Below are 26,120 nucleotides of genomic sequence, written 5' to 3' on the forward strand. Positions count from 1 at the left end.
TGCACAAGCTGACAGCATATGTTTAAATAGAGGTTTTAAAAAAGGAAGTATTTGCATTTATTTATTTTAAAGAGCTCTTTTTCTCCTTTGTTCTGTGAGTATGGAGGGTCATGTGACCTCACTCCAATAAGGCACAGGTAGGCTTCTTACTAACGGAAAACTCCAAACCAGATAAGTTATATCTCTTCTTAACTTACAGAAATATCCTTTATAAACACAAGTGAAAATACTCAAGATAAACAAAAGGTAAGTATATTTTGTTTTATATGTGTATGTTTCATGTAAAGAAAATTATTTGACAAATGTTTTGACAAGGCTTTCTCGATATCTTCAATGGTGAAATCGTTTTGGGGTCATATTCTTTTACCACAGCAAATGTTTTTGTAGTTGAATGTGGAAGAAAAATATACAAACATTCTACGACTGGCAGAGCCCACAGAAAAAGTCCTGTGGAAGAAGATGTAAATTGGCTAATATATTGTTTTTAGCTGCCCCTGTCTCTTATGAATGCATTCTGTTGTCAATCAAACCAGATATTTAGAATTTGAGAATGCAGACATTCTTACTGTAAATCCAATGGTGTGTTTCCATTGGTAATGCCATTGCATGTTTTTCAATAGTGACATTTGATATGTTGTTACATACCCATAAACAAGTAAGTACATATTCAGCATTTCCCTGATCTATGAGTTGGAAGTTAAAGGCAAACTTGAAATATGGTGCATGGTTGCAGTGTTCCCTTTACTGTGATTCATAGGCACTAACTCTGTGGGGGTTGAGGGTGCCCTGCATCATAAATATGTGCTGAGAACCTCCAAAGACTTATTAATTGAAGGATAATTGATTGGGGATAGTTTACCTCATAGTGCTTCACTGACCTCTACTGGGGATCCAGTCATAGTCTTCCCACATTGGTCAGGTGCTCAATGATCCAGTCATAGTCCCCACACTGGGACTCGGCTCCTGGATTCAGAAGCTTCGTGATATCCATTGTTTGTTTGGCAGGTGAAAAGTGACAATGGCCTGCAGCGGTGTGGCAACATTTGAATCAGCTATTTCAAATTGGGTAGAAAAGTTCAGGTAAAAAACAAGCTGGCAAGAAAAATGTAGATAGTGTTTCACTATTTTAGTGATGGACTGTGGTGCTCTTGAAAGATTCTGGATTGGCACCTCTGGACCAAGGATAGCACGAGTAAAGGCAATGTAGTAAACCTCCCATCTTGTCCTGCGAGCATGCCTCAAGGCTTTTATTTCAGACTTATTTATAGATGCTACATGTTTTCTCCTAAAGTTGTTGAACAAGGGAGAATGTGTTTCTGTTTTCCTTTAGATCCCATATGTAAAACATGTGGAAACAAGAGCCGATTATGGTTATACTGCAATTGAACTTCACTGTAACCGCGGTTTAGCTGTTCTATATACATTGTAACTTCAAGAGCTCTATAATACCATTTTCATTATTACTGCATGGCAGGTCAGTGCTGTTGAACTGCAGGTAACAACATCAATGTACTGAACTTCTTCTGCAACTTAACAGCATCTGTTTTGCATATGGGACAACAAGCCTTTATACAAGACTCTGAGGAACCAGCAAATCATTTCAGCAAAATCTTACAAGAATAAAAATAAATTGAGCTCCAAACCACAGAAGGAAAACTACATGAGTAATAAAAACCCTTTGAGAAAATATTCGTGTAAAGTGTATATTTGAGGCACGGAAAGATTATCTCAAGGCACATCAGTCTGAAGCATTGCTCAAATGACGGGTTCCATTAGAAGACATATTGTCCAGCGTAGTCAGAACTGTCCTGGTGATTGATGGGACCACACAGTTACTCTTTAAATATTTATATTTTCAAATCAAAGCTGGCTCAAGGAGAAATGATTGCATCTGCTTGTGTAAAAAACACCTTTCCCTCTAGCGTTTGTGCTGGAGATGTTTTCAGGCTGGCTGTGTGTAATTTCAAATTTGAATTTATTTTTTTTTCAGGTCTGGCTGCTCAAATTTAACCCCACTTCCCTAATAAGGATTTTATTATTATTATTATTATTATTATTATTATTATTATTATTATTATTATTATTATTATTATTATTATTAATAATAATAATAATAATAATAATAATAATAATTTGTATTAATATTAGTATTTTGTGAATTATTATTATTTGTGAAAAGTTTACATTCCAGAAGATACAGTTTCAAGGTGGTGCATATTATTATTCATTTCTTAGCAGACGCCCTTATCCAGGGCGACTTACAATTGTTACAAGATATCACATTATACATTATTTCACATTATACAGATATTATGTTATTTTTACATACAATTACCCATTTATACAGTTGGGTTTTTACTGGAGCAATCTAGGTAAAGTACCTTGCTCAAGGATACAACAGCAGTGTCCCCTACAGGGGATTGAACCCACAGCCCTCCGGTCAAGAGTCCAGAGCCCTAACCACTACTCTACACTGCTGCCCCTCTGAACTTGCTACAGAAATTAACCTGCTATTATACCTGCCTATTTTGTCACATGACAAATGAAGTAAGCAGATCAAGGGTCATTTTTAAAAATATAAATCTGCAAGAAATATAATCCTAAATGTACAATCACCAAAACAATTGATGTATTTGCATTTATTTATTTTAAAGAACACTTGTTCTCCTTTGCTCTGTGAGTATGGAGTCATGTGACCTCACTCCAATAAGGCACAGGTAGGATTCTTACTAACGGAAAACTCCAAACCAGATAAGTTATATCTCTTCTTAAGTTACAGAAATATCCTTTATACACACAAGTGAAAATACTCAAGATAAACAAAACGTAAGTATATTGTTGTTTTATATGTGTATGTTTCATGACCTTTTCATTACAAGCCCTGGACTTTAAGCACTGGTCATAGCATTTAAGATCCCTGAGTTCAGTCTTCAGACCATATATTTGGTTTGCCAGCTTTGAAATCTGAGTAGCCACTTCCTAATCTGTGTGTAGCTTTAAATAAACTCCCAAGGTGCCTAAACAATTACTGATATATCATATAAATCTAGCATTCCAGTTAAACGCTTTGTGGACTTTGATGTGTGGAATCGCAGTGTGGAGTAGTGGTTAGGGCTCTGGACTCTTGAGCGGAGGGTTGTGGGTTCAATCCCAGGTGGAGGACACTGCTGCTGTACCCTTGAGCAAGGTACTTTAACTAGATTACTCCAGTAAAAACCCAACTGTATAAATGGGTAATTGTAAAAGTTAGAAAATTCAAATATATTTGTTTTCTAATCATGACTAACCTTTATTTAGTCCACTGGAATTTTCATTGAATAGAGAGAAAATGTTTATGAAGCAAAAACTGTTAAGTGGGTAAGATAGGTAGTCAGTTGTGATGTCACTATTTTGACTTGACAGTTGAATACAATTCTGATAATTGCCCCAGGTATGTTTTTAAAAAAGCAGATGATATCAATGGTACAGATATTGAGCATGTTAAAATATGGTATGGCTGATGTCATGAATTGGGTTTCTCTGTGATGTGCTGTTGAATACAGCAGGCAAAATGTGTGCTCTAGATGGCTGAATAATCCTCAGCAGTCTACAGTATAATAGTCAATATCCTGATACAGAATGACATTACGAAGTACTACTAGAAATTACAACTCAGTGGTTTTGGAACTTGTACATGGCAATTATACAACAGCACATTGGCACCACGGTACTGTATTGTCCAAATATGGTACCACTCTATCAATGACTCAAACTACTATTGCAGCTGTTGTGCTAACTTTGCACCTTGGTGCAGAGCTAATTAGATTGCCATTATATTGGCATGTAATATATTGGTAAGGGTTAATCGTGACAGACCTGTGATGAGGCTTTTCAAAACATTATTATCGATACACAAGGAACATTCTGGGTCATTGTGACAGGATGGACTGGTGGCAACGTCGGGCCAGAGTGCAGGAAGGAAACACTGACACCAGCACTGCAGGCAAAAGATGCTGCGGCGCCGTTTATTTTAAACAACCAATCAAAATAAACATTTAAACAAAAAGACTTGCTCACAGAGCACAAAAGAAAAGGTGTAAAATAAAACAAATAACGAACACAAAATAATAACAAAACCCAAGTCAGGCTGGGCGATCGCCTTCACTGAACCTATACGTTTCTCTCTTGCTCCTCGCTCGCTCTCGTTTCTCCTCTGTACACCCACCACCTGGAGTGCAGAGAGCTGCAGGTTTATATATCGTGGCCGAGGGGTTTAACTGGCTGATAATTATTCTATTACCCCTCGGCCACAATCTGCACAAGTTTATTAATTACTCCTGGCAGAGGACGAGCACTATCCTCGCCTCTGCCAGAACACGTTTTAAATAAACAATAACAAAACGTGGCTACGCCGTCATATTTATAAAACAATAAACCATAAATAAACAATAACATGTTGACAAAAATACCATAAATAAATACAATAAATAAATCATAATACAAACACAAATACCACACAGGGGTGGAGGGGGAAACCCCGTTCTAAAAATAAATAAACAAATAAATGTACAGGGCTTTCTACCGGCCTGCTACAGTCATCTATTTGCTTTATTAAGTTTGAATCTGTTTTGTCACAGTAGTTTTATCATTAGACAAAAGGGTTGTTTACATCATTTCAAAAATCCATTGACTCGGACACCAAAGCATAAAAATTGATTATTGTATCGAAAATAACCATATTGATTTGACAATTTAAAAAAAAATGTTATTGATTTTTTATGAATGATGACTTCAGGGCCTATTTAGGGCGACTATCTTTGAGGAAATAGGTTATTTTCAAGCCTATAATTACGGCAAGCAAGCTTGGCTTGCATTATATATTCTATTGAATATTGGAGGTTAATGGTTAATGATTGGGAAAAATTATTGAGTAGGCAGCTTATACATACGTACATACATAACATTATTCCATCCTGAAAGTGTCACTACTATAAGTTAAAAATAAAAGGGATGTCTATGGGAGAGTATAAATCCTGACCCAAGTCCCACCCCTTAACTGATGTCACAGGTCCAGAAACCTGTAGAGTTCAATCCTTTGCCAATCCACACATGCTCTGCTTGACAACCAGAGCAACCCAATAAACATAGCAAACATATATATATATAAGGGCCCACCCTAATTATGCTCTAGCTAGCACCCCCATCCAAATACAATAGCTCATCCTGAAAGTAGAGCCCAAAAGACAGGGACCAGCGCAGCCATTACCCTACAATTAGCCGGGTAATTCTATCTGGGTTACCCCCAGGACCAATATTATTTCATGCATAAATACAGTTGAAGCGATATGTACACTTACATTCAAACATACATCAATTTTTTTAATCGCTCAATCATAATTCCATATTAGTCAAGTAGACATTTTAGCTAATGCCTTCATCAGTGTTGTGCAAATGGATATACAGTATGTTTTTAAAGGCGCAAAACAAAACAGGCTCTTTGTGAAACTTACCAGCACTTTGAAAGTGATGGCTAATTAATAATTTACAGTAAATGTAAAGACTAATGAAAAATAGGAGAGTGTCATTAGGAAGAGCCCCAGGGAGCACTTTATAGCAACTTGATGATAACTCTTTCCAGCACACTCTAGGACTGGTGTTAATTGCACCATTCTGGGTTTTTACTTTATATTCAGCATGTTTCTGTATCACATTCAAACTATAGGATCTAATTAAGCCCCTGGAAGCATCTTGTTACTGAAGCTTCCATCCAAGCTTCTCTGGATTGAACCGTCAGTCCAAATGTTGATTAGAGCAAATGTTTCTTCATCCCTGCTGCAATCTGGCTCATGCTAAGTCTCAAGCAACAAAAATATGGCTAAACAGAATAAACAGAAACGTTCCTTGCGGAAGTGAAACCTTCATGCAGGCGTAGCTGTTTGCTATTGCATCGGCTCAAAAACGGTCGGCAAGCATTTTGTCTCGCTCAGACCGGGTCAAAGCATGCCAACCCACATCCTGCGGTAGGTCACTGGGATCCGGGTTAACCAGGTTCATGGTTTCACACTATGCGGGATTGTGACCTGGTTAGCCAGGACCCGGGTCCAGACCCGGGTAGGAGTGCCAGTGTGAAAGGGGCTTTATTTTGAAACTAACTATGACTTTGTTCCAACAGCCAGTTGAAGGTACTATAGGAGGAACTGTGGTCTCTTTCTACAATATAGACAGACCGGTAGGGTAGGAGAGAGAGCAGGTTACAGCCTGGAGTCTGAATGACACACCTGCTCTCCCCAGCACATTGCTCATGGTGACAACCTCCCTCCCATAGATCAGTCAGTGTCAGGATGTTAGATCTACTTGTCAAAGCAATGTCAGCTGTGAGTTTGTCAGCACTCACTGTTATCTCGAGTTTCACACTCTGGAACACCAGAGGCGTGCAGGCCTGTGCAGTCACTTGAGTAGACTCACTGGTGGCCTAAAATGCTGACCCTCTGCAATCCTGTGCAACTGGGAGCCCTCCTAGCTTGTTTTTCAGTGTCATGCAGTCACACTGGGCAGGAAAGTTTTGCTTGTTGTTTGCTGTCAATTTGCTGAATGGTTTTACCTGCAGGGAGAGGAAAGAATTGATAATGTCCCCTGTTCTCCAGATGGTTGTATGTTCTTAGGGCCCCGGGGGGAATAAAGAGTCAAGCTGCAACTCTGTGATATGAAGTTGTTGCAGGGAACGGCGGAGATTGCCTTGAAAACAACAACAGCAGGCAAAGCACTATTAAAAATGTATTTAACAGTAATCAGTAGTGGGGATAAATAATATATATTCAGCTTTTAACCAACACAAATAGTTGCCATGGTATAGGGTGTCTATATATATCTCCAGTGTTTTTTTTGTTTTTTTTAACACTCTTGAGACCCTTATAAAAGCCTGCGATGGTAAATGCATCACAAACGCATTGGGAAAGTGAACACAGAGGTTGGATAATGCACACCACAAAAAAACAAGGTAAATGCATAGTATAAGAATGGGATAAAGCATGGTAACACTGCAAAATGTACCACACCAAGCTCTACAAGATCTTTAAGATCTTCTTTAAGATCTAAAAACTAAAGCCAACCCCTTTTAACCCTATCAGCAATACAATAATATAAACACTAAATACATAGACTTAAAAAAAGAGAAATAAGGTTTGTAGTGACTTACAGAGCAAATTAAAAAGGGAAGTCTATTTAATATTTACTAGTACAGTACGTTTACACAAATTTCTGTCATAAAATCAACTTTGACAGAGCCCAGAAAAGGGAGGGTGCACCTTTAAGCAAAAGGACTTTAAGCAGATTTCTGCACCTGGCTCCCATTAATGGCCTGTCCACATGTCTGGCTGGAGTTCTGGACCCATTCTTTGGGGTTTTATAGTTCAGACGCACAGATAAGACAAGCATAAAATATGTGAGAACTGGAAAACAATGTCCATTTCACTAGTGCATTAAACAGACCCAGCCAGCCAGTTAACGTGGCCAGGCCGCACTCCCAGCTGGAGCTCATAACATTACAGACATTGTTGTCGTTCCTTTCTTTCGCTGTGCCACGGTTCTGAAAGGAAACAACCCTCCTGGGACCCAGCAAAACATCTTCATAATAAGGTAGCAGAGATGATAAATACTTAAATAACATACTTTCTTTTTCCATAGCTGCTGTAGTTCTTGCACCGTTTAACCATTTCTGTGCCCAGAACAAGAGCTTTTAACATTTTTATAGTGTCTCCCAATGTACCACAGATATGAAGTAATGAAGTGTAATTTAAAAATAAAGAAGCTTGTTTCTGGTCAGATGGGGTCCCATTTTGGTCCTGTCGGGTAATTCTAATCTCGTGTGCTGACGTAATCCAATTAAACTGTTAAAAGGAAGACATGGCAGGTTACAATAATGACAGATCTATGGATACTTTTACAAATGTCTGCTTCAGAAATCATTGATGACAGTATGTTTTTAAAACATTACAGCAACTACTGTGTGATATTCAGTTAAGGTTTGCACATGTCAGGAATGTTATGGACAGTTTCATTACAGCAATGTTTTCTATGTAATTCTTGACCACTTCGTTTTCGCTGCTTCTTCCTCTTATCTGATCTTCTTACACGATACATCATGTATACATTACTTCTTGATAGACATAACCAGCGTTGAGGTGTAGTGCAATGCTAGTGCAAACCCCTTATTCTGATATCCTCTCCCATCCCATGTCTAGATTTTTCTAAAAGTACCCTTGAACAAGGTACTTTACCTAGATTGTTCCAGTAAAAACCCAAATGTATAAATAGGTAATTGTATGTAAAAAATAATGTAATTGTATGTAAAAATAATGTGATATCTTGTAACAACTGTAAGTCGCCCTGGATAAGGACGTCTGCTAAGAAATAAATAATAATAATAATAATAATAATAATAATAATAATAATAATAATAATAATAATAATAATAATAATAAAAGCTTTATTTTTACAGTGGCATGACAAAGTAGACACTGGGCTCTGATAATAGGATCTGGTTCACAGTGTCAAAAATAAGGTTGAAAAAATAAAAAGCTTCTGTGTTTTGATTTACCATCTCTTGCTCTATTTATCCACTGGAGTAAGTGGGGACAGTTGTTGAGTAGCTACGTTTATGAATCATTAATGGTAAGTGGGAATTGACCCACTCCCCACCTCAGACATATTAGCACACACGTGAACCACTCAAACGCAACCTCACACACAAACTGAAGTAAAAGACCACACTCTTATACACATTAATAAACACATAACAAGCTGTCAGAATGCTTCCAGCTGCTTGTCAAGATTCCTGAGACGGTAAGGTTCCTAGTCTGTGGTACTAACAATAGAAACATAATAGACACCTGGAATATTGCAGCCAAGCCATGGCTAGAAATAACATCACTACAATGATAATTTAATTTTTTTAAATTTGACCAATAAAAAAACTATGGTAAAAGATACCAACTATTTTATGTAATTTAAAGTTGTTACTGTCGAAGAGGGGAGCCCATAATTACACAACACAACAAAATATTACAAAACTTTTAGTTTTGCTACTAGGATACGACACTGGGTACCTTTGACAGAACTCACTCTTTATTTAAAGTGATTTTTAAGAACGCCAGTAAACATTTGCAAACATTAGTGTGGTTTTCTGACAAAACCTTCGACAAAACAGGCTTACAAAGTCTTTAAATGAACCGTGATGTAGTTTTGTGAAGCCCACTGCTTCATTGGCAATGCTTACAGTATATGATGTGATGTCAATCTAAACCAGACATTCATCTTGAATCTTGAACAGACTAACCAGGTGGCTTAAGGAGAAGCTCCTTCAACAAGCTGATAGAAGTTGCCCAGGTCGACACAACTCCCTCCCTCTAATACTGTATAACCCATCGCAAGCTCACATACTCATCCATTACTCTCGAAGAAGACCTTTTATCCAGGGGTTGTTATGCAAGCTGAGCAGTGATGGACAAACCCGTGCCTGACAAAAAAAAAATCTCCCCAGAATGAGCAATAAAACATATTAAAAAAAGGCCTGAAATATAAACCTACAACAGCCTGCCAGGGCTACGAAACCATATCCACATGCAGAGCTGTTATTTTGATCCATTGAAGCTTCTATGTTCTGCAAACACTGTCTGTCCGTGAATTGTTATGCTACACGGTGAAAACTCAAGCAACAGAGCAATCATGCTGTATGGTACCGCTGACTCCTCAAACCTCAAAGCAAGACCTTAGACTAGTTAAGGCACAAAACAGGCTTTCATGCTGTTTTGCCATTACACACTACTAAGTGTTGTGACTGCTGATAGCGGGAGATTGACAGCTGTATTACTGTGAAGTGTGTGTATGCATACAAACAAGAGAATCTAAAACAAATGATATACTGGGTGAAAGATTGTTTGATATGACTGCGTGGGGACATTTGCATTTCATTATTTGGCTGCTGGTTTCTGATTCTATCTTCTCATTGTTAATGCATGCCCTCTGATTCCCCTAAATGCAAGTAAACATTCGAGACAGCTTGCCTAACCTCAAGGTCCCTCTAAGCAATCTAAGAGATGTTACTGTCTGAACTTGAACTCAGGAAGGGTTGCACAGACCCCTGCAATGTAGCCAGAGGCTCTCCAACTGAAATAAATACCATTTCCTTATTTTGTTTGTTGGAGATCTTAAAGGTGTAGAGCCTGATTAAAAGCAAGTAACACTTTATTTGAATCAGACTTTATGTGGCATTCATAAAGATCTATTAATAGTCATTATTACAGCATTAATGTAACGAAAACACATTTGACCAAAAAAAAAAAAATACGTATATGCATGTTATGTCGATTTGCAAAGTGATAATGAAGGATTGTGCATGTAGTTATGCAGTGTTATGTAGCCTTTATGAATGTGTCATGAGGAATACTACATGGTGTCTAATTAAAAAAATCATTATCTCGATTTTTTTTAGATAGTTACTGCTGTCGCATTTTCCATATGGCCTAAAAGCCTTTGGGAATACGCTATGAGCAATAACATATCCTTATAATATCATAACAGCTAGAGGGTTTACCCCATCTTCTTTCCTGAGCAATTTTCCTGCTGCCGAACTAGAGACTTAACACTGATGACAATGTGCAGCAGCTTCAGGAATGTTTAGTTAAAGCTGCAATGCCACACACTCCTATTAATAACAGAAAATTCCTTGGTGTCTAGTTCAGTCTTCCATGCACTACTTCATCACAAAACCTGCCCTATTGACAAGTATGTTTCCTTTTCCCTATTGCAGTTTTAACTGTAGGGTCACATGCTTACTCCCCTTTGTAACCTGTTTATTGCTACAGAGGAGGGGGAGATAATTAGTCAAAACTTGATGATGTAATAATTAAACATCCCCTGTGCCGATTATTTAAAGCTAAATAGCCATAATCTTGACATATGACATATTTGAGCTTTGTTGTAGAACAGAAAGCAAAACAGAACAGGGTGTATTGTTATCCTATCAACATATTTACAGGAAACACTGCCAGGGATAATATTTTCAACATGGTCTTGGTCTTATAAGGTATCAATCGTCTGAAACATGTAAAACACATTTGTTTTTTAAAACGTATGGGAGATCATTTTCCTGATCAGGATGTAATTGCTTATGTTTGTATGAGTTTCATCATTAATAGCAATAGTTTGAATTCCAAATCATGTACTGAATTAAATACTGTCATTTAAGACTAACAACATTGCATACCATGATCACACCGAGCAGTAGATTTCAGCTCAGTCCGACTAGTTTACTCTGTTCTTGCTGCCCTTTTTAAAAGCACAATAAATCATATATTAAGCAAACATTAGTGAACACGTCCAGCTCAGGCATTTGATTATAGTGCACTTCAATTAATTTAAGAAGCACAGTAATCTGTTTACTGGTGGATATAGAAGGGGGTGATGATAGTAATGTGAGAGTAGTCTAGGGTATTTTTTTCGATGCCACATTCCTGTTCAGTTATTCCATTGCTCTTCACCAAACACCTCACAAATTGGGCCACACCTACCCAGCATCTGGCCTGTTTTGTAGTCTTATTTTCTCACAGCTGCCTGACGTTAGAACAGAAACCAGGAGGGTCATCATCTCACATTTCCTGTGCTACATCAGCACCTCCCCTCGCCTTGACAGGCCTTCCTGCCATTCCGTGACATCCCTGACTGTGCTCGAATTTCCCACTTCAATTTATGATTAATAAAATAATGCTGGCACCTCATGAAGGCAGTGTATGCTAAGAAGCATAAAAATGTGAGGTTTTGTTTGTTTCGGCTGTAAAATGGTTACTCTGCGTTACACCATAATGTGTTATAAATACTAGTTCACATCACCCCTTAACCTTCACCAGAATGCTTCTTTTTCAGGGATGGAAATCAGATTCCTATTGCACAGCAGTTTCCCCCATTCCATGTTTGAAAATGAACCTGGTTAGCCACGGTGTATAGGTAACAAGCTCAGATGTGTCTCATTAAACTCATAGTAAAACCAGGAATGTATCAAGCTGCATTGCTATGGGAGTCTTATTTCCATCTCTGTTATGATGTATTTCTTGCAAAAGTTCTTCTCAGCCATATTGCTATGCAAGGGTGGGGGTGTCCCTTGATTCTCAAGCACTTCAGTGTAATATGTTTAAATTTGTTTTAATGTATTTAAAGACATCAGTGCTTTTTATAGTTTATAAATATGTTACTAGATTTAGACTATCCATTAACGTGTTTGAAAGGTTGTTGTTAACAGTTATTTCAGCCAACAATCAGGAAGCTCCATTCCAAACACGGTAAGGTGACGAGGAAAATTTGAAAACAGAAGGAAAGCAAAACAACAAAAGATAAATAAACCTGTAATTTAAAGATTTCCAGGTTTAAAATAACAATAAAGACTCTGGTTACTGGTTTCTGATCTCAAAGAAACCCTGATTATTGAGTGTGTTACACTTTTTCATACAGTATATGTTATGGTGATCTACTTTTTCATAATACTGATAGCTATAGTTTTATATGAGCAGATAAACAGTGAAATCCTGGGCATTTAGGGTGGGAGGATAGCGAAGAAGAACTTTGCAATGACGTGCAGTTCACAGGGCGAGGAAGCTTACCCTGTAAGGGTCTGCTCCCTGTTTAGCCGAGAGATGCACAGCTGTACTATATAAGCCTTAAATGTGTAAATGGAGGTCAGCTGACAGCTAGATTGTTTACTTTTACTAACTTATATAGGACATATTACCAGAATTCAAAGCAATCAATGCTGAAACTCTAGTGCAAGTCTTCATCTGATATTGATTATTACAACTCTCTACCTGCCTGCTGAACTGTCCAGGTCCTTCATCGCAAGATAACAGCTCATTCTAAACCCAGCATCTTATCAGCTAACCTGGACAGGATCCAGGCAGCACATCATTCCTGTTCACATGACCTTCCATTCACTCCCCATTGGAAGATTTTCCAATTTTCCGATTTTGACTGCAATCTTTAATGAACTACTTTTTGAAAGCAGATAAACACCTATTGACTTTACAAAACTAGTATCAAACATCAAAGTATTGTAACAGAAGGCCTCTTAAGCACTCTTAAGTTGTTTGTTTCTCAGTTTTGTACGTTACTGTTACATTTTCATCTTTCAAAAAATAGGAGTTAATTAAAGACTGGAGTAAACGCTTGGAATATATGGCCCAAAGTGTCCTGTGAACTCTGTTCTTGAGAGGGTTTGCAGGACTATCCTGTATGTATGCTTAAATGAACATTTAACCCGGAGACCTAAGCAACAACAAGCACATTGAAAATGTACCATTTAACATAAAAGTAAGTCCTTTTCCACATAACGGACGAATATTCAAGATTTGAAATGCTTCTGCTGGGCAGCCCTGTGGGATGGGATAGAATAGGAAAGAGGGGTCTCGTCATGCTGGAGCCGAGCTGGGAAGAGGCGCAGCCTCCAAGGCTGGTTGTCCTGTCAACCCCGAGATGCCCTGAAAACACATGTCCAGCTCGCTGAGCATGTCGACAGAAAGAGGAAGGAAATGGCAAGGTGAGTTTGGGACTTGATCGCTGAGAGCGAGAGCAGGCCACGTCCCGAACTCGATTAAGGGAATTAGAGTAGAGCCTCATCCCAGTGAGACGAAGCACAGTGCTTAGTTGACGTGTCGTGCATCACATGTACTAGAATGATAAATGTACAAGACAGAGTATACGAGACATACAGAGTAGTTAGTGAAATTATGATTTTATACCTGCCGCTCAGTGGAGAGGAAAATAACTCTTTGTTAGGAGGAAACTTCTGGTGGTCCAGGTGGTCAGATAGCCCCCACTCCAGGCATGTTAGCTATTCTTTGATGGGCTGCGGTGATGTCGGAGACGGCTGACAATGTCCAGTGCCCCATGTCCTTTATGAATGTTGATTGACGTTAGCTTTAGCTGCTGAGTGGCTACTCCAATCCTGAAAGAGTGGGAAGTATCGAATTGAGGCGGTAGCCCCGCTGTAGAGATGAGGGTGGCTGGTTACCACTGAGTGTGAACTATTGTTGAATAGAGGATCCAATGGGAGGAAAGGTTTCTTCTGGGAGATGTACCTTGACATGGATGTATACGGGCATATCGTGAAGTTAAGTTTGGAAAGTTGGATGAATTGTCCTTGGCGCATCTGATCCGTTTTAGAGGTGCGAAGGAGGATGATGAAGTGGGAGTCAGGTACTAGGCTAATATCGCTGGAATGGATGCTGAGGGAAGGGAAACCGGAGACTGATGGAACACAATATTTGACACATCTCAGGAAGCTGAAGAAGGTGGTAAGGCATAAGGTTTCCATCAATAGATCTTTCAAAGGGGAAAAACAACCTTTCCGAAGGATCAGACTCAGCATGAGGCGGTCTGATGTTATAGGTAGCCAAGTCGTGGTAACAGGGGCTGAAATTTTTGCTATCCCTCTAAGCATCAGCTGGATTGCTGGGATTGATAATAGGATCGGAGATGATACTGACATGAGGCGATAGTGGTATTGGATGCCAGAGATGTATGTCTTGATGGTTGCTGGTACAAGGCTTAGGGAGTCTCTTCCGTGGACTATAAAAGCTAAAATCCAGTCCTGGTTAAACGGAATGGGTTGAATTTGATTTTGGGCGCCGAAGGTTGAGAAGGTAAACCATGCTGTGGAGTATGAAGATCTTGTAGATGTCACCAAGGCAGCTGCCATGTAGCTCCGACTGGATTGAAGCAGGTTGGAGATTGTTGAATTTATTTGAATAACAGGTCCTGGAATTTGAAGAGGTCTTGCTGTGTCCTGTTCAAAAACTGAAACACTTAGACAAAGAGGTGCTTGTGTTTAGGCTTTAAATAGGTGAGTTAGGTGATTAACGTATAGGGTGTTAATGTACCAATCAAATGTGTTAGTTGATTAATAGGGTATATTGCATATATCAAACTTCCTCTTAAATGTATTAAAATGCTATTATTATTTTTAAAACTCCATGTCATTTCCAGATTATTCTGTTTTTACTTTTATAGCCTCGATGCATTTTTCAAACCTGTATTACGAGCAGGAGAAACAATTTGAATGAAAATTGAAGGCTGATACCCGTCTTAATGGTTGGCTGGTCTCCTTTACAGGGAGCTTGTCATAGGGAGGGAATTGACTCTATATATAAATCTATGACTATGATTCAATTAAAAATAAAAAGTTGCGGGATCCCGAGTGGCGCATCCGGTAAAGGCACTCCACGTGGAGTGCAGGATGCACCCTATAGCCTGGATGTCGCCGGTTCGAGTCCAGGCTATTCCACTATTGACCGGAGCACAATTGGCCGACTGCGCACCAGCAACCCCTTGGTCTGGCTGGGCGCCTGTGGGCTTGCCTGTCCTCCGACGCTGTAGCTCTGAGGTGGCTGCATGTTGGGCCTGCAGTGTGTAAAAGAAGCAGTCAGCTGACGACACACACTTCGGAGGACAGCGTCCATTCATCTTCGCTGTTCCCAAGTCAGCGTGAGGGTGGTAGCGGTGAGCTGAGCCTAAAAATAATTGGCTATTCCAAATTGGGGAGATAATTATAAAAAACAATTGGTGACTACTAAATTATAATAAAGAAAGAAATAAATAAAAAGCTGCAGACTAGCATTATTAGCGGATTTTCATTCACAATGTGGGTTAGCTCCCCATTAGTTACATCTGGGATCAGTCTTACAGCAGCCACATTGTTTGCTATAAAAACGGACAAAAATGCAAAACACATGCACACTCTTCTTATTTATCACAGCACAGCACTGCAGCACAGCGTACTGCATTGTGTGAAATAGAAAGCTGCGCTGAGGGATGTTGTCTGGCCATTTAATTATGCTGCATGACTTCACAGCTTCCCCACACCACAGGTTACTTGACAACTTTGCACAGCATCCTCTGCATAATAATTTCAGCATAGGCTGTAATTTCCAGGCTCCAAACTAGTTATTTCTTCAATGAAAAAATAAAAAAAACAAGCAAAAGGTAGTTCACTGTCACAGCTATACATTATTATTATTATTATTATTATTGTTATTATTATTATTATTATTATCTTGTTATTGTCGCTACAGTACAATACAATCCAGTCTCCCCCATCCTAGCTTATAGACGCAATTCCAGTGTGAGCAGTCAGACACTACAGTAGTAGCTACTACTAATAGGTCATTATTTATATCACAATCATAGCACTACTAATGCAGCACTAGAGCACCATTAAAAATAATGTTTCTATAGTGCAAAGAAAGCTATAGCAGTTCCATAATTTCATAATCTGGACCTGTCTTCATTTGTAATCAGTGCTCGCTGGCCTTACCTAAAGCAATTTAAGAAGTGACCTCTTTTGCCTTTATAGCATAACAACAGAAACGTATATACATGCCTGGAATGTCAATGCATACATGACTATATAGTGCTTGTGTGTGTGTGGGTATGTTTCGGTTTATGAAGGTCGGGTTTTCTACAGTACTGTAGTTCTACAGTGGTATTACTATACAGTTTTCCAATCAACACAAATGTTAGTTTCCACCTTGCGGTACGACCCATGCTGTATGACTGTTTCTTCAGCACAAGCCAGCTTGTATGCAAAACTAATTTACTCAGCCAAATATATTTTATACACATCCTCTCAGCTATAATAAAAAAAAAGTTCTCCAATGAAAAAAGGAAATATTTCTGTAAACATTTACATTACTTTTGTTGGTAATATGGAGACTCAGCATAAAAACAATAAGACATGGAAATGCGTGACTAACCAACTAAACTTGAGGATGTGTACAAACCCTGATTTATGTATCCTCTGTTCACATATGTGTTTTGTGGGGTTTCTATTGGGGATTCAGTTGACCGTCTGTAAGACAGTGAAAATACTTCATTATTAACCCGCGTCGGATGGCATTGAAATACCATATCCATTCGCAATTGTACAGCACCAGGTCACAAACTCCTGGCAGCTGTTATATCTATATCTTATATGCCATAGTTTCATTTGGTGCTTTATTGTAAAAGGTACTAGGTTGACAGAACTGGAGACAGAAATCCATAACCTCAAACACCGTCATAAAATCTGAATAAAACTAAAGGAAGTTGACCTAGGATTACATTTTAATTATGGTGCCGCTATTTTCTTAGTGGCTTGAAAAAATGCCTAAAAACAAAACAAACGATTAAGATAAAGATAACTGCTAGTATGCAAGCTCAACATGTGTTCAAAAACTGTTTTAAGGCTCATTATTTGGGTAGGGAGAATAGGGTATAGGGTAGATTCTTATATCTACTTATCAGTTGAGGAACCCTCCTGAGGGTTCCTTAATTGAAATATCAAGGTTGATTAATCGAACAAGATTGACTGCTGTTTTTATCCAGTCTTTATTAGAACAAGCTTAAACATTTCAGATGGAAACATTTTGTTCCATCACATTATAGCAGTGTCCTTGGAAGCCAAGACATTTTTTTCTTCCGAATTAGTTTTCATTACACTGCACTTTGAAATGCATTTTTAATTTGTAATAATTGGGTGTTTGGATCAAGAAGCATTATATCACATAAATGAGCTTGCAAGTGGATCATGTTGTGCAGGTATTCTTCACCATTCAAGGATGTGGCATTTCTTAAATATAATTAGTTGAACTAGATTGCTTTTATGTTTGCATGCCTTGTGATATACAATGTCATTACGTTACATTTATAAATAGTGACATCTCAAATACAAAAAACATTAAATGCAGCACCTTTAAATATAATGCTGCATCTCAATGTTTTTAGTAGTTTTAAATGTCTTGAAATAATAAAATGGTTTTGGGTGAAGGTTTTAGGTACTGCTGTATTTAATTTAATAGTTCGTTTTGTGTTTTTTTTTCATAAAATTGCTGCTGAATAATTCAAAGATGAAGGTAGCCATCACAAGATTTCTGTATTTGGAACAATTCATATTTTGCATTGAATTTACAGTATAGAGAAACAGATATAGTATGAGCTGGAGGCAGTATACTCTTTCACCTGTGTAAACCGGAGAGGGTGCTGGGATAAGAACTGCAATCAAAAGTATTTCCCTATTCCTCCACATTGGACTTAACTGTTACTTTGTATCATGTGAGAACTTGGGTTGGAGATCTTTATTGTGAACAGTAATACTGTATGAGAGAAATTGGCACTGCAATGTTATCCTGCACTTTTTGTTGCATTATGCCATTGAAAACAGCCAGCAAAGCAAGGTGGTAACCCAAACATCAATCAATCTGCTAACCTTTGGCTGACCAATGCGTATAGAAAACCATGGCCTAAGCTACTGGTGAGATCTTTTGATAGGTTTACTTTTTATGATGAGTGGTCCTTAAAACAAAACCCCCTCCCTTCATTTTGAGACTGGAGATTGAATTATATTTTTATCTGTCAAAGTGTATTTCTTCCAAGGCCAAATTCAATGAAAGTCTGGCATGGTGCCTATATAAACTCATTTGTAGACAGGTAGAGGGAATAAATCTGTAAAATTTGATCTGAAGGAAAATGTATAAAAAATGAAGAAAAATAGAATAGGACCTGTGTCTAATACAGTCTCCTAAATCCCTTTAGTTGTAACATGTAACACAATACGACTCACACAGTCTTGACACAGCTTAACCTTATCAATTGTTTATTAAATAATAAAAAAGAACTTTTCTGTACAAAGTCTATAAACAATGTTTTTGAACATTAGATCAGTGCCGGGATGCACCCTCCTGTCCCAGACAGAAGACGTAATACTATCAATTCCAAAGTACATTTCTATCAGGCTTGTTCCAAGGCACTTGGCAAAGAGTCAATACAGTTAAATTAGTGGCTGCTGAAAAATGGGCTTGACTCTCCCTTTCCAGTCACCAGCTGAGCAGAATTCATTTACAGTGCTTTCAGCACCTTGCAATCAGTTAGTTATATTCAACGGTCCATGTACACCTTGAATTCTTGCTCAGTTTCAGCCGAATGCAGCTCTAAGGAGTTGTTTTGCGTGTGTGTGTGTGTGTGTGTGTGTATGTGTGTGTTTGTATGTGTGTGGGCAGGTATTACTATCAATGTGCAGACAACATTTGAGAAAATGTCCCCACAAAGATAGTAACTCCTGAAAAAACTATGTTGTGGGGACGTCCCCACTTTGTAAAACACCTTTTTAAGAACTAAATATGCCTTAAAAATATAGTGAGAGTCAAATTAGAAGTCCCCACAAATATAGGAATGCAAACATGTGTGTTTCAGTGTGTGTGTGTGTGTATATGTGTGTGTGTGTGTGTGTCTGAGGTACAGTTAAGAAATGTAGAGGGACTGGAAATCTTAGAACAGGTAAACCTGAATGCCAAGCAAATCAGCTCAGATCAATTGCCTGTCGTGTTTTAAGTTTATTTTAATAAAAAAATAAAATAAAATAAAAAGTGCAAGGCCTAGGCCTAAAGGCTTCTTCGGTTGAATCCAGGAGCTAGTATTTTTCAATGGCTCTTCTCCAAGAACAGTTATCTTAAGGCTCATCAGTGTTGTATCCACAATGTGGCTTCTGGATTTTTATTTTGTTAATCTATATCTCCACACAAACCTACAGTTTATGAACTTGCTGGAATGTGGTTTTCATTTGTCTTTAAAAATGGTACGTCCTCCATCAACGGGCAAAAATTAGGTTTCTATGGGCTAAAGCTCTGCAAAGAAGCACAGATCATTATCTGAAGCCACCAGCAATCCATAGGTTGCATTGAAAAAATTTGAAGTTCACAAGTAGCTTCTATGCTACACCAAAGTGGACACATGAAATCATCTTCAATGGTCAATTTCATAAACAAAAAATGTCTAATAGTTTTGGCCAAATATATCGGTATTCAGAAAGAGATATATTTTTTTCAAAGCAAAAAGTCTAACATGGTAAACACACTGCACTCTGATGGTCATCAGAAATACAACTGATTAATAAGAACAGCAATCTTTAAGAGTCACAATATATTTTGTCTTTAGCAAAAATGATCTTCACAAAGCAAGAAGAGCCATTGACCAAAAATGTCAAGGATTCTTGCTCATTGTTCTTTTCAATTTCACCAGTCAGTAGATTAAAAATCTATAGCTTTTTCTTTTGGAATAGGCATTTTCTGATATGTATAGCACCTATAAAGCAGTCAATCCCTTAGGGAGTCCCACTGGTTAAAACAGCAAAGCTTTATTACTGATGGGTGAGTTCTGTCATTCATTGACTCATATTGAAGTTGGCAAAAGTCTGGTATAGCACTGTGTTAATGTCGAATCATGCTTCAGAGCAACACCTTTGCTGGTTGATTTTAACTTTATGCTTGATCCCATCGTAAAGCTCAAAGTTGTAGTTCTCCAGGGTGGTGGAGCTCCGTGAGGAGAGCCCGTTGTAGGAACATGTACAGTAAAGAAGGAGTCCAGCACAGACGGCTCCTAGAAGGACTCCTAAAGAGCTCATGGCGATGATGGTGACGAGGATGGGATCCAATGAATACAGCCAGTTCTTATCCTTTTCAGATATCTGAGTAACGGGAACACCAGCAGAAGGTCCTGGAGTGGTCCAATCTGGAAGTAGAAAAAGCATTGTTTGAATTTTTTTTTTTTAAGAAACAGCATGATGAAAGATGAAATAAAAAAAAAACACATTGGATTTAAAAGAGGAACTTGAAAACATAAAAAAAGAAGTTGTCTCTTCATAATAGTTTGTTAAACAGAATGTTGCTTCAGGATCTGGGCCTTCTTGGCTGTCATAAGCATCCCATCATTACAAAGTTGCCAAAACCACCCCAAAATAAAAACAGTTTCTATAGAAACCTTAGAGCAGTCTCGACCCCATTTTATCAACACATTACTCCACACAGACTATGTTATTATTATCTGGCCAAAGCTAATAAAAAAAACTCCCAGTATTTTATTAATAGAATTTTGGCAATTAGGATGTATATGTAATTTAGCACAAATTGCCCAAGTTAAACAAAAGCCTGAGATAATTTTTATAATTGTTAGACATATGGCAATGCACACCTTAGCGACTGGATCCTAAGGGCTTTACTGTTGCCTTAGAGCTAGTCAAAAAGTGATTAATAATAAACACTAAAAATTCCAAATGTAGGAGCTAAAAATAGTTAAAATTCCAACCCTTTTGAAGAAGTATATTTGATTCAATGCTTAAACCTACCAGTTCGCTTCACTTTACTTTTGCAAAAGTATGACATACTGGTACAGAAGCTGTTGAGATTGGCTTCTTTAGCAATGTGCCATGCTATTTAGGCAGGTTTCTTTTTTAAATGGTTTGTCAGACTGTTAATCTTTTGAGTGGACAACTACATTACTGATACAGTGGCCCTTGCTGCCTACTGACAAGTAACAAGCCTTTAGAAGCTTACTGCTTATTTATAGTTTTCCTTTTTTCTAATTTGCTTGGAGTGAGAAAGGCTTCAAAGATTGAAGGGTTTGCAGACCTGTAAATTACCCACACAGAACAAATCAGCGAGGAGTCTAAATGTCCAAATCAAAGAAAAGATGTTTGTCTTTCACCAGAAGGCAGCAACAGTTAGAATAGAACATACTGTAGGAAACATACCTGCATTAGCTCGGTCCTTGCCGTTCAGCGTCAAGCTGTCTCCGAAGTCTTTGACTACCCAATCGTCTGTTTAAAATAAAATAAATGGTAGACTTCAGTCTTTTTATTCTACAGCAAGGTTGGGCATCTAGCATATAACGTATCCCTGAAAGTATGCTTTTATGAGACAAAAAAATTCAACTATATAACATATGGTGACTCAAAACGCATCTTTTTTAAACCGTAACACAGTTCTGCAGTTTGAAAACATTCATAAACTAAAACACTAAGGATGACATCAGCTTATGGTTTTATTTGAGGTACTGGTAATGACAACACTGTCAAGTGGATCCACAGTGTGTATTTATATAGCAGTACATAGTACTTTAGCCATTAATGATTCAGTAGTGAAGCTTCATGAAGAGCGAATAGTACAGTGTGTGTGTTGGGTCTGTCTCACAGTGTGCTCTGGAGGGCAAACAAACAAATGGACAAATCAGGTGGTCATATATAAAATCCTCAATAGATTATTAGGAAACAAAAAATCCTGATGCCATGCTGATGCAATTTTAAGGCAGTGAAAATAACATCTGTATGACATTGTAAAACTTTTTTTTTTTTCTCTTTCATGGACATAACATTTTATGCAAACTGAAATTTAGTATACGTTTTTTTTTTAAAGAGAAGAGAGCAAGTTTCTTTTTTTTTTCTTTTTTATAAAAATATCATCTTTATTACATTCCGCACAATACATCTCCATAAAATCCCACAAGCTAAAAGATTCCTTACAAACAGTATGAGCTGAAGAGCAAGATGGGCATGGCTCTGAATATGTAACAATCACAGTCTATGCATTACATTCACAAACACAGGACAAGAAGGATACAGAAGAAATCTGCTTGATTAAGAATACGACTGTATTAAATAAATAAAACATCAAATACAGTTATAGGAAAGCCAGTAATACAATTACTGACCAGGAAAGAGCTTCCAGGAATTAAATCAGCAAAGGAGATAATAAGATCCCAAGAATACTAATTATATTTTTATGAAGAAACTGTCTTACACACAGCAAATGATTGAGCTTTCTCTAGATTCTGATGTACAAAAATAGTGAACATTTAGTCTTAAATTCTCATCTGGTGAAATACTTGTGGCTTAAATTGTTTTATTCTATGTCTCCATCCCCAGACCTGTTTTGAACTTGCCAGTTGGCTGTTGTACATAAAAGCACTGCAGGCTTCCCAGTAAAAAAACTGCATCGATTGCACTACGAGTCAAAAGCCGCTGCTTCACTGCTTGGCATAGTTTATTCTTTCATTTTTTAACTTCAAGACTGCAGGAAAATTCTTACAGTGAGTGCTTTTTCTCATTAGTATTTTGTTGATGAATGGGGGGAAAACTTACTGCAGGCTTAATAAAGTTATCTTATCCATTAACTAATTAAAATATTAAGAGCTTTAAAATAATTCATGGAGAGTGACAGAACCTAAAGTAGATTTAAATATACATTATGGGTACATGCCAATGTTTCCCCAAGTATTTCTGTCTTTATAAATGCATTTTTTAATTCAGATCTTTCCACAAGTGCTATAGGTTAAAAATGTCAGAGAACATACTTGCAATTCTACAGGAAGACTTTTTTTTTTTAATCCCCTGTTTTTTTTCTTGCCCTTAAAAAACAATTGGAAATAAACCAGTCTTTCTTCAGATAACTGTCTTGTACAGCAACCAAAAAGCCACACTTTTATAGGACAATCTGAACAGTGGTTTGATCTGTTAGCTGTTTTTTTCCCATTTTCTTTTAAACGCAGTTTTTCTGCACACATCTCTTCTGTAAAGGGGAAAGGGCTAATAATGCCAAATCAGGCAATACAAACATGCATCTTTTACAATGTCCTGGTACCTGGCATTCCTACATAACCTGATGTGTACATGAACACATAAAAAGACAGAACCTCACATAGACAGGCATGTCAACCTGAGATCCTTAACAAAAAATGGTTTCATTAAACAGAACAGGTATTTGTTAACGATTATTCTCTACACTGTAACAACATTAAACACTAAAACGTGAAAGCAGTAGCGGGATTCATTATGAGTTCTTTATAATGAAAGACTATTAAGACATCCCAAGGAACTCCCAAGATTCAGTGTAATCTATCTGGGGTGATGTTCTAAAGAGCTGGTTGGAGAGGCAGGTAGCCCTACTGCTTCAGACTGTGCATCAGGTTTTAAAAAAAAGTTATCTGATCTGTTAACCGGTTCCACACACCCAAAATTTATAATATACATATTTAGCCAAAAATCTAATAAAAGTATTATCTGTATGCATCAGTATATCCAGATGTAAAATGTAACTGGATATTTCTTTTTCTTAAAACCGCATATTGGTAATAAAGAATGTGGATTGAATTCAGGCAACATATGGAAGCCGTGGAAGCGTCTTTTGTAATGCGATAAGCACTCTGAACCAGTGTTGATCCAATGTCTAAGCGATAAAATGATCGAGATTGGAATTCTAATTAGGCATGGCTCAGCTTTGAAAGGCTTGGATTCGCAGTGTAATTGCTTTTCTATTGGATACAATTCTGTTCTAGACTTGTAAGCTTCTTTCTATCTCTCGAACACCACTGGCATTTAACTCCTTAGGCGCTGTGCGGCCCATAAACATGTAAACACGCTCCAGCACCAACCTCATTCCGCTCCACAAGACATCAGTGTTAGGCACTGCAGGTACCAGCAACTTTAGAATAACACCCTTGAACAAGAAGGGAATCAGAAACATGTTGATTTCATGCCAGGCTGGGTTGTGCTCTGAAAGTACAGGCATTGTGAGGTATAAAGTCCTATATATTGTTTGTTTATCATTCACTATTGTGTGGATTCTTGCCATAATGAATTCCCAGTGTTAAAAAGGAGTAACTGTTTATAATAAATTTAGTAAGCCAAAAAAGCATTGCAATCTTGTTGCTAAGGCAGTGCCACATCCAAAGCAGCCAAAGTGCCTTGGGAACTGCCACTTGCAAGCAAACCCTCTGTTATCTGATCTAGTAGACACACTCATCATCACTCGACTGCACTTTTTCATTAAACCAAAAAAAAAGAAAAAGAAAACAGAAAAAGCCAGACTTAGACAGCACCCCAAATTTTTAAGGCCAGTTTTTTCATGTAAAGTTAATATCATCACAGGCTTCAAACAAACAAGGCTACGTAAGGCAACTAGAAGCCCTTTGCATATGATAAACGCAACGTTTCATGTCACAAGTGAGCAGATGCAATAGGATTTGTTCTTTTGTTTTGAACTTTCCACTGGACAGCAGGAACCATTTATCCCTCGGTCTCAGCATGAATATGTTCCTTTAATATTGGCTGCCAGCAATTACTGTATTGTACTGTTCAGTGTAGATCTCTTCAAATGAACAGGAAATCGCATTCTTCTGGAACACAGTTCTCCGAGAAGGTTTTTGCAAGAAGTTAATCAGTTTATAAAAGCAGAGCATGTTGATACAAAGCTAATTCCAAATCACAGAAACCTCTGCCATTCCAGAACGACTGGTCGAGGACACCTAGCATGACCAGTGGATAATGAATGCTATTGTTGGATTCCAGCTCAGTTTTTTCTTACTGAAATAAAGCTCTGTGCTAAGCTTGGAATGCCTATCTTTCTGTCTGTCTGCTGCGTCACTGAGCAGAGTATACCCACCAAGAGGTTGTGAAGTTCTTACTGAGGTGAAAGGATCACATGGGTACCATTTTAGAAACTCAATTCTTTCATGTGACACAAAATAAGAGCCTTGGACCAGAAGTGGAATTTCATTGCCCTTACTATTTTTTGAGCATTCTGTATTTGGATAAAATCAAAGCAAGCTCATATTTTAATGGTATATCGTGATATTTACTATCCTAAAAGAATTGTAAGCAGGGTTTGTGACAAAACTAAGCCCACTACAACCATGCCTGAAGCGTTCTCTCAGACAGACACCCTCCTCGCTGTGATCTATAATTGGATTGTAGTCTATTTGTCATTCCTATTAATTTGTGTTTCCCAGATGCAGCATCCAATAGAAAAAAAGGCAGTCATTTTCTTCCATCAACAAATGGTATAAAAGGTGCAATTACGGTATATTAGGCAACATGACAGTCACTTTTTGTTTGTTTTTGTTTGTGTTTGTTTTTTCTAAGCGTGTGTCTTAAAGAGTCCCTTCTCAGCACTGCGGGCTGTGGTCCTCCTTTTCTAGTTTTATAGCCATTGTGGGCTCCACGCCGGTTACGGCGTTGCTGGGATACGGGGTGTTTTTGTAGGCGATGGAGTGCTGGCTCTTCTTGGCCGCAAAGCGGTACCGGTGGCAGTAGAGAACCATCACCAACACGAGGGGCACCATCACCAAGAGAGCACCTCCCCCGGCCATTACGTAATACCAGTAGGTTGGGATGGGTTGCACTGACACCGAGTCTACTGTGGGTTCGCTCCCTCCAGGAAGGGTGCCCCCTATTGGAGAGACACAGAAGAATTGGCTTGGGTAGGGAAGCATCCCGACTAATTTTTAAAACACGCACCCCC

At 38.1% G+C, this 26,120-nt stretch overlaps 1 protein-coding gene across 2 annotated transcripts in view; it reads right to left on the minus strand.

Annotated features, from left to right (window-relative positions):
- Positions 1–18,632: 18,632 nt before the first annotated feature.
- Positions 18,633–26,120, minus strand: part of LOC117405111 (neuropilin-2-like) — a 51,618-nt gene continuing 44,130 nt past the window's right edge. Inside the window, exons 16-17 of one of the 2 annotated variants that reach the window (XM_034007916.3) lie at positions 21,578–21,643; positions 18,633–20,559 (exon numbers count right to left, since the gene is read on the minus strand). In XM_034007916.3, the coding sequence (XP_033863807.1) occupies positions 20,270–20,559; positions 21,578–21,643 (356 nt within the window). In that variant the 3' untranslated portion in view covers positions 18,633–20,269. The other variant, XM_034007924.3, reaches the window with a different exon arrangement.

This window comes from Acipenser ruthenus, chromosome 10 (genome assembly GCF_902713425.1).
Source record: "Acipenser ruthenus chromosome 10, fAciRut3.2 maternal haplotype, whole genome shotgun sequence".
In the NCBI taxonomy this organism is placed as follows: domain Eukaryota; kingdom Metazoa; phylum Chordata; class Actinopteri; order Acipenseriformes; family Acipenseridae; genus Acipenser; species Acipenser ruthenus.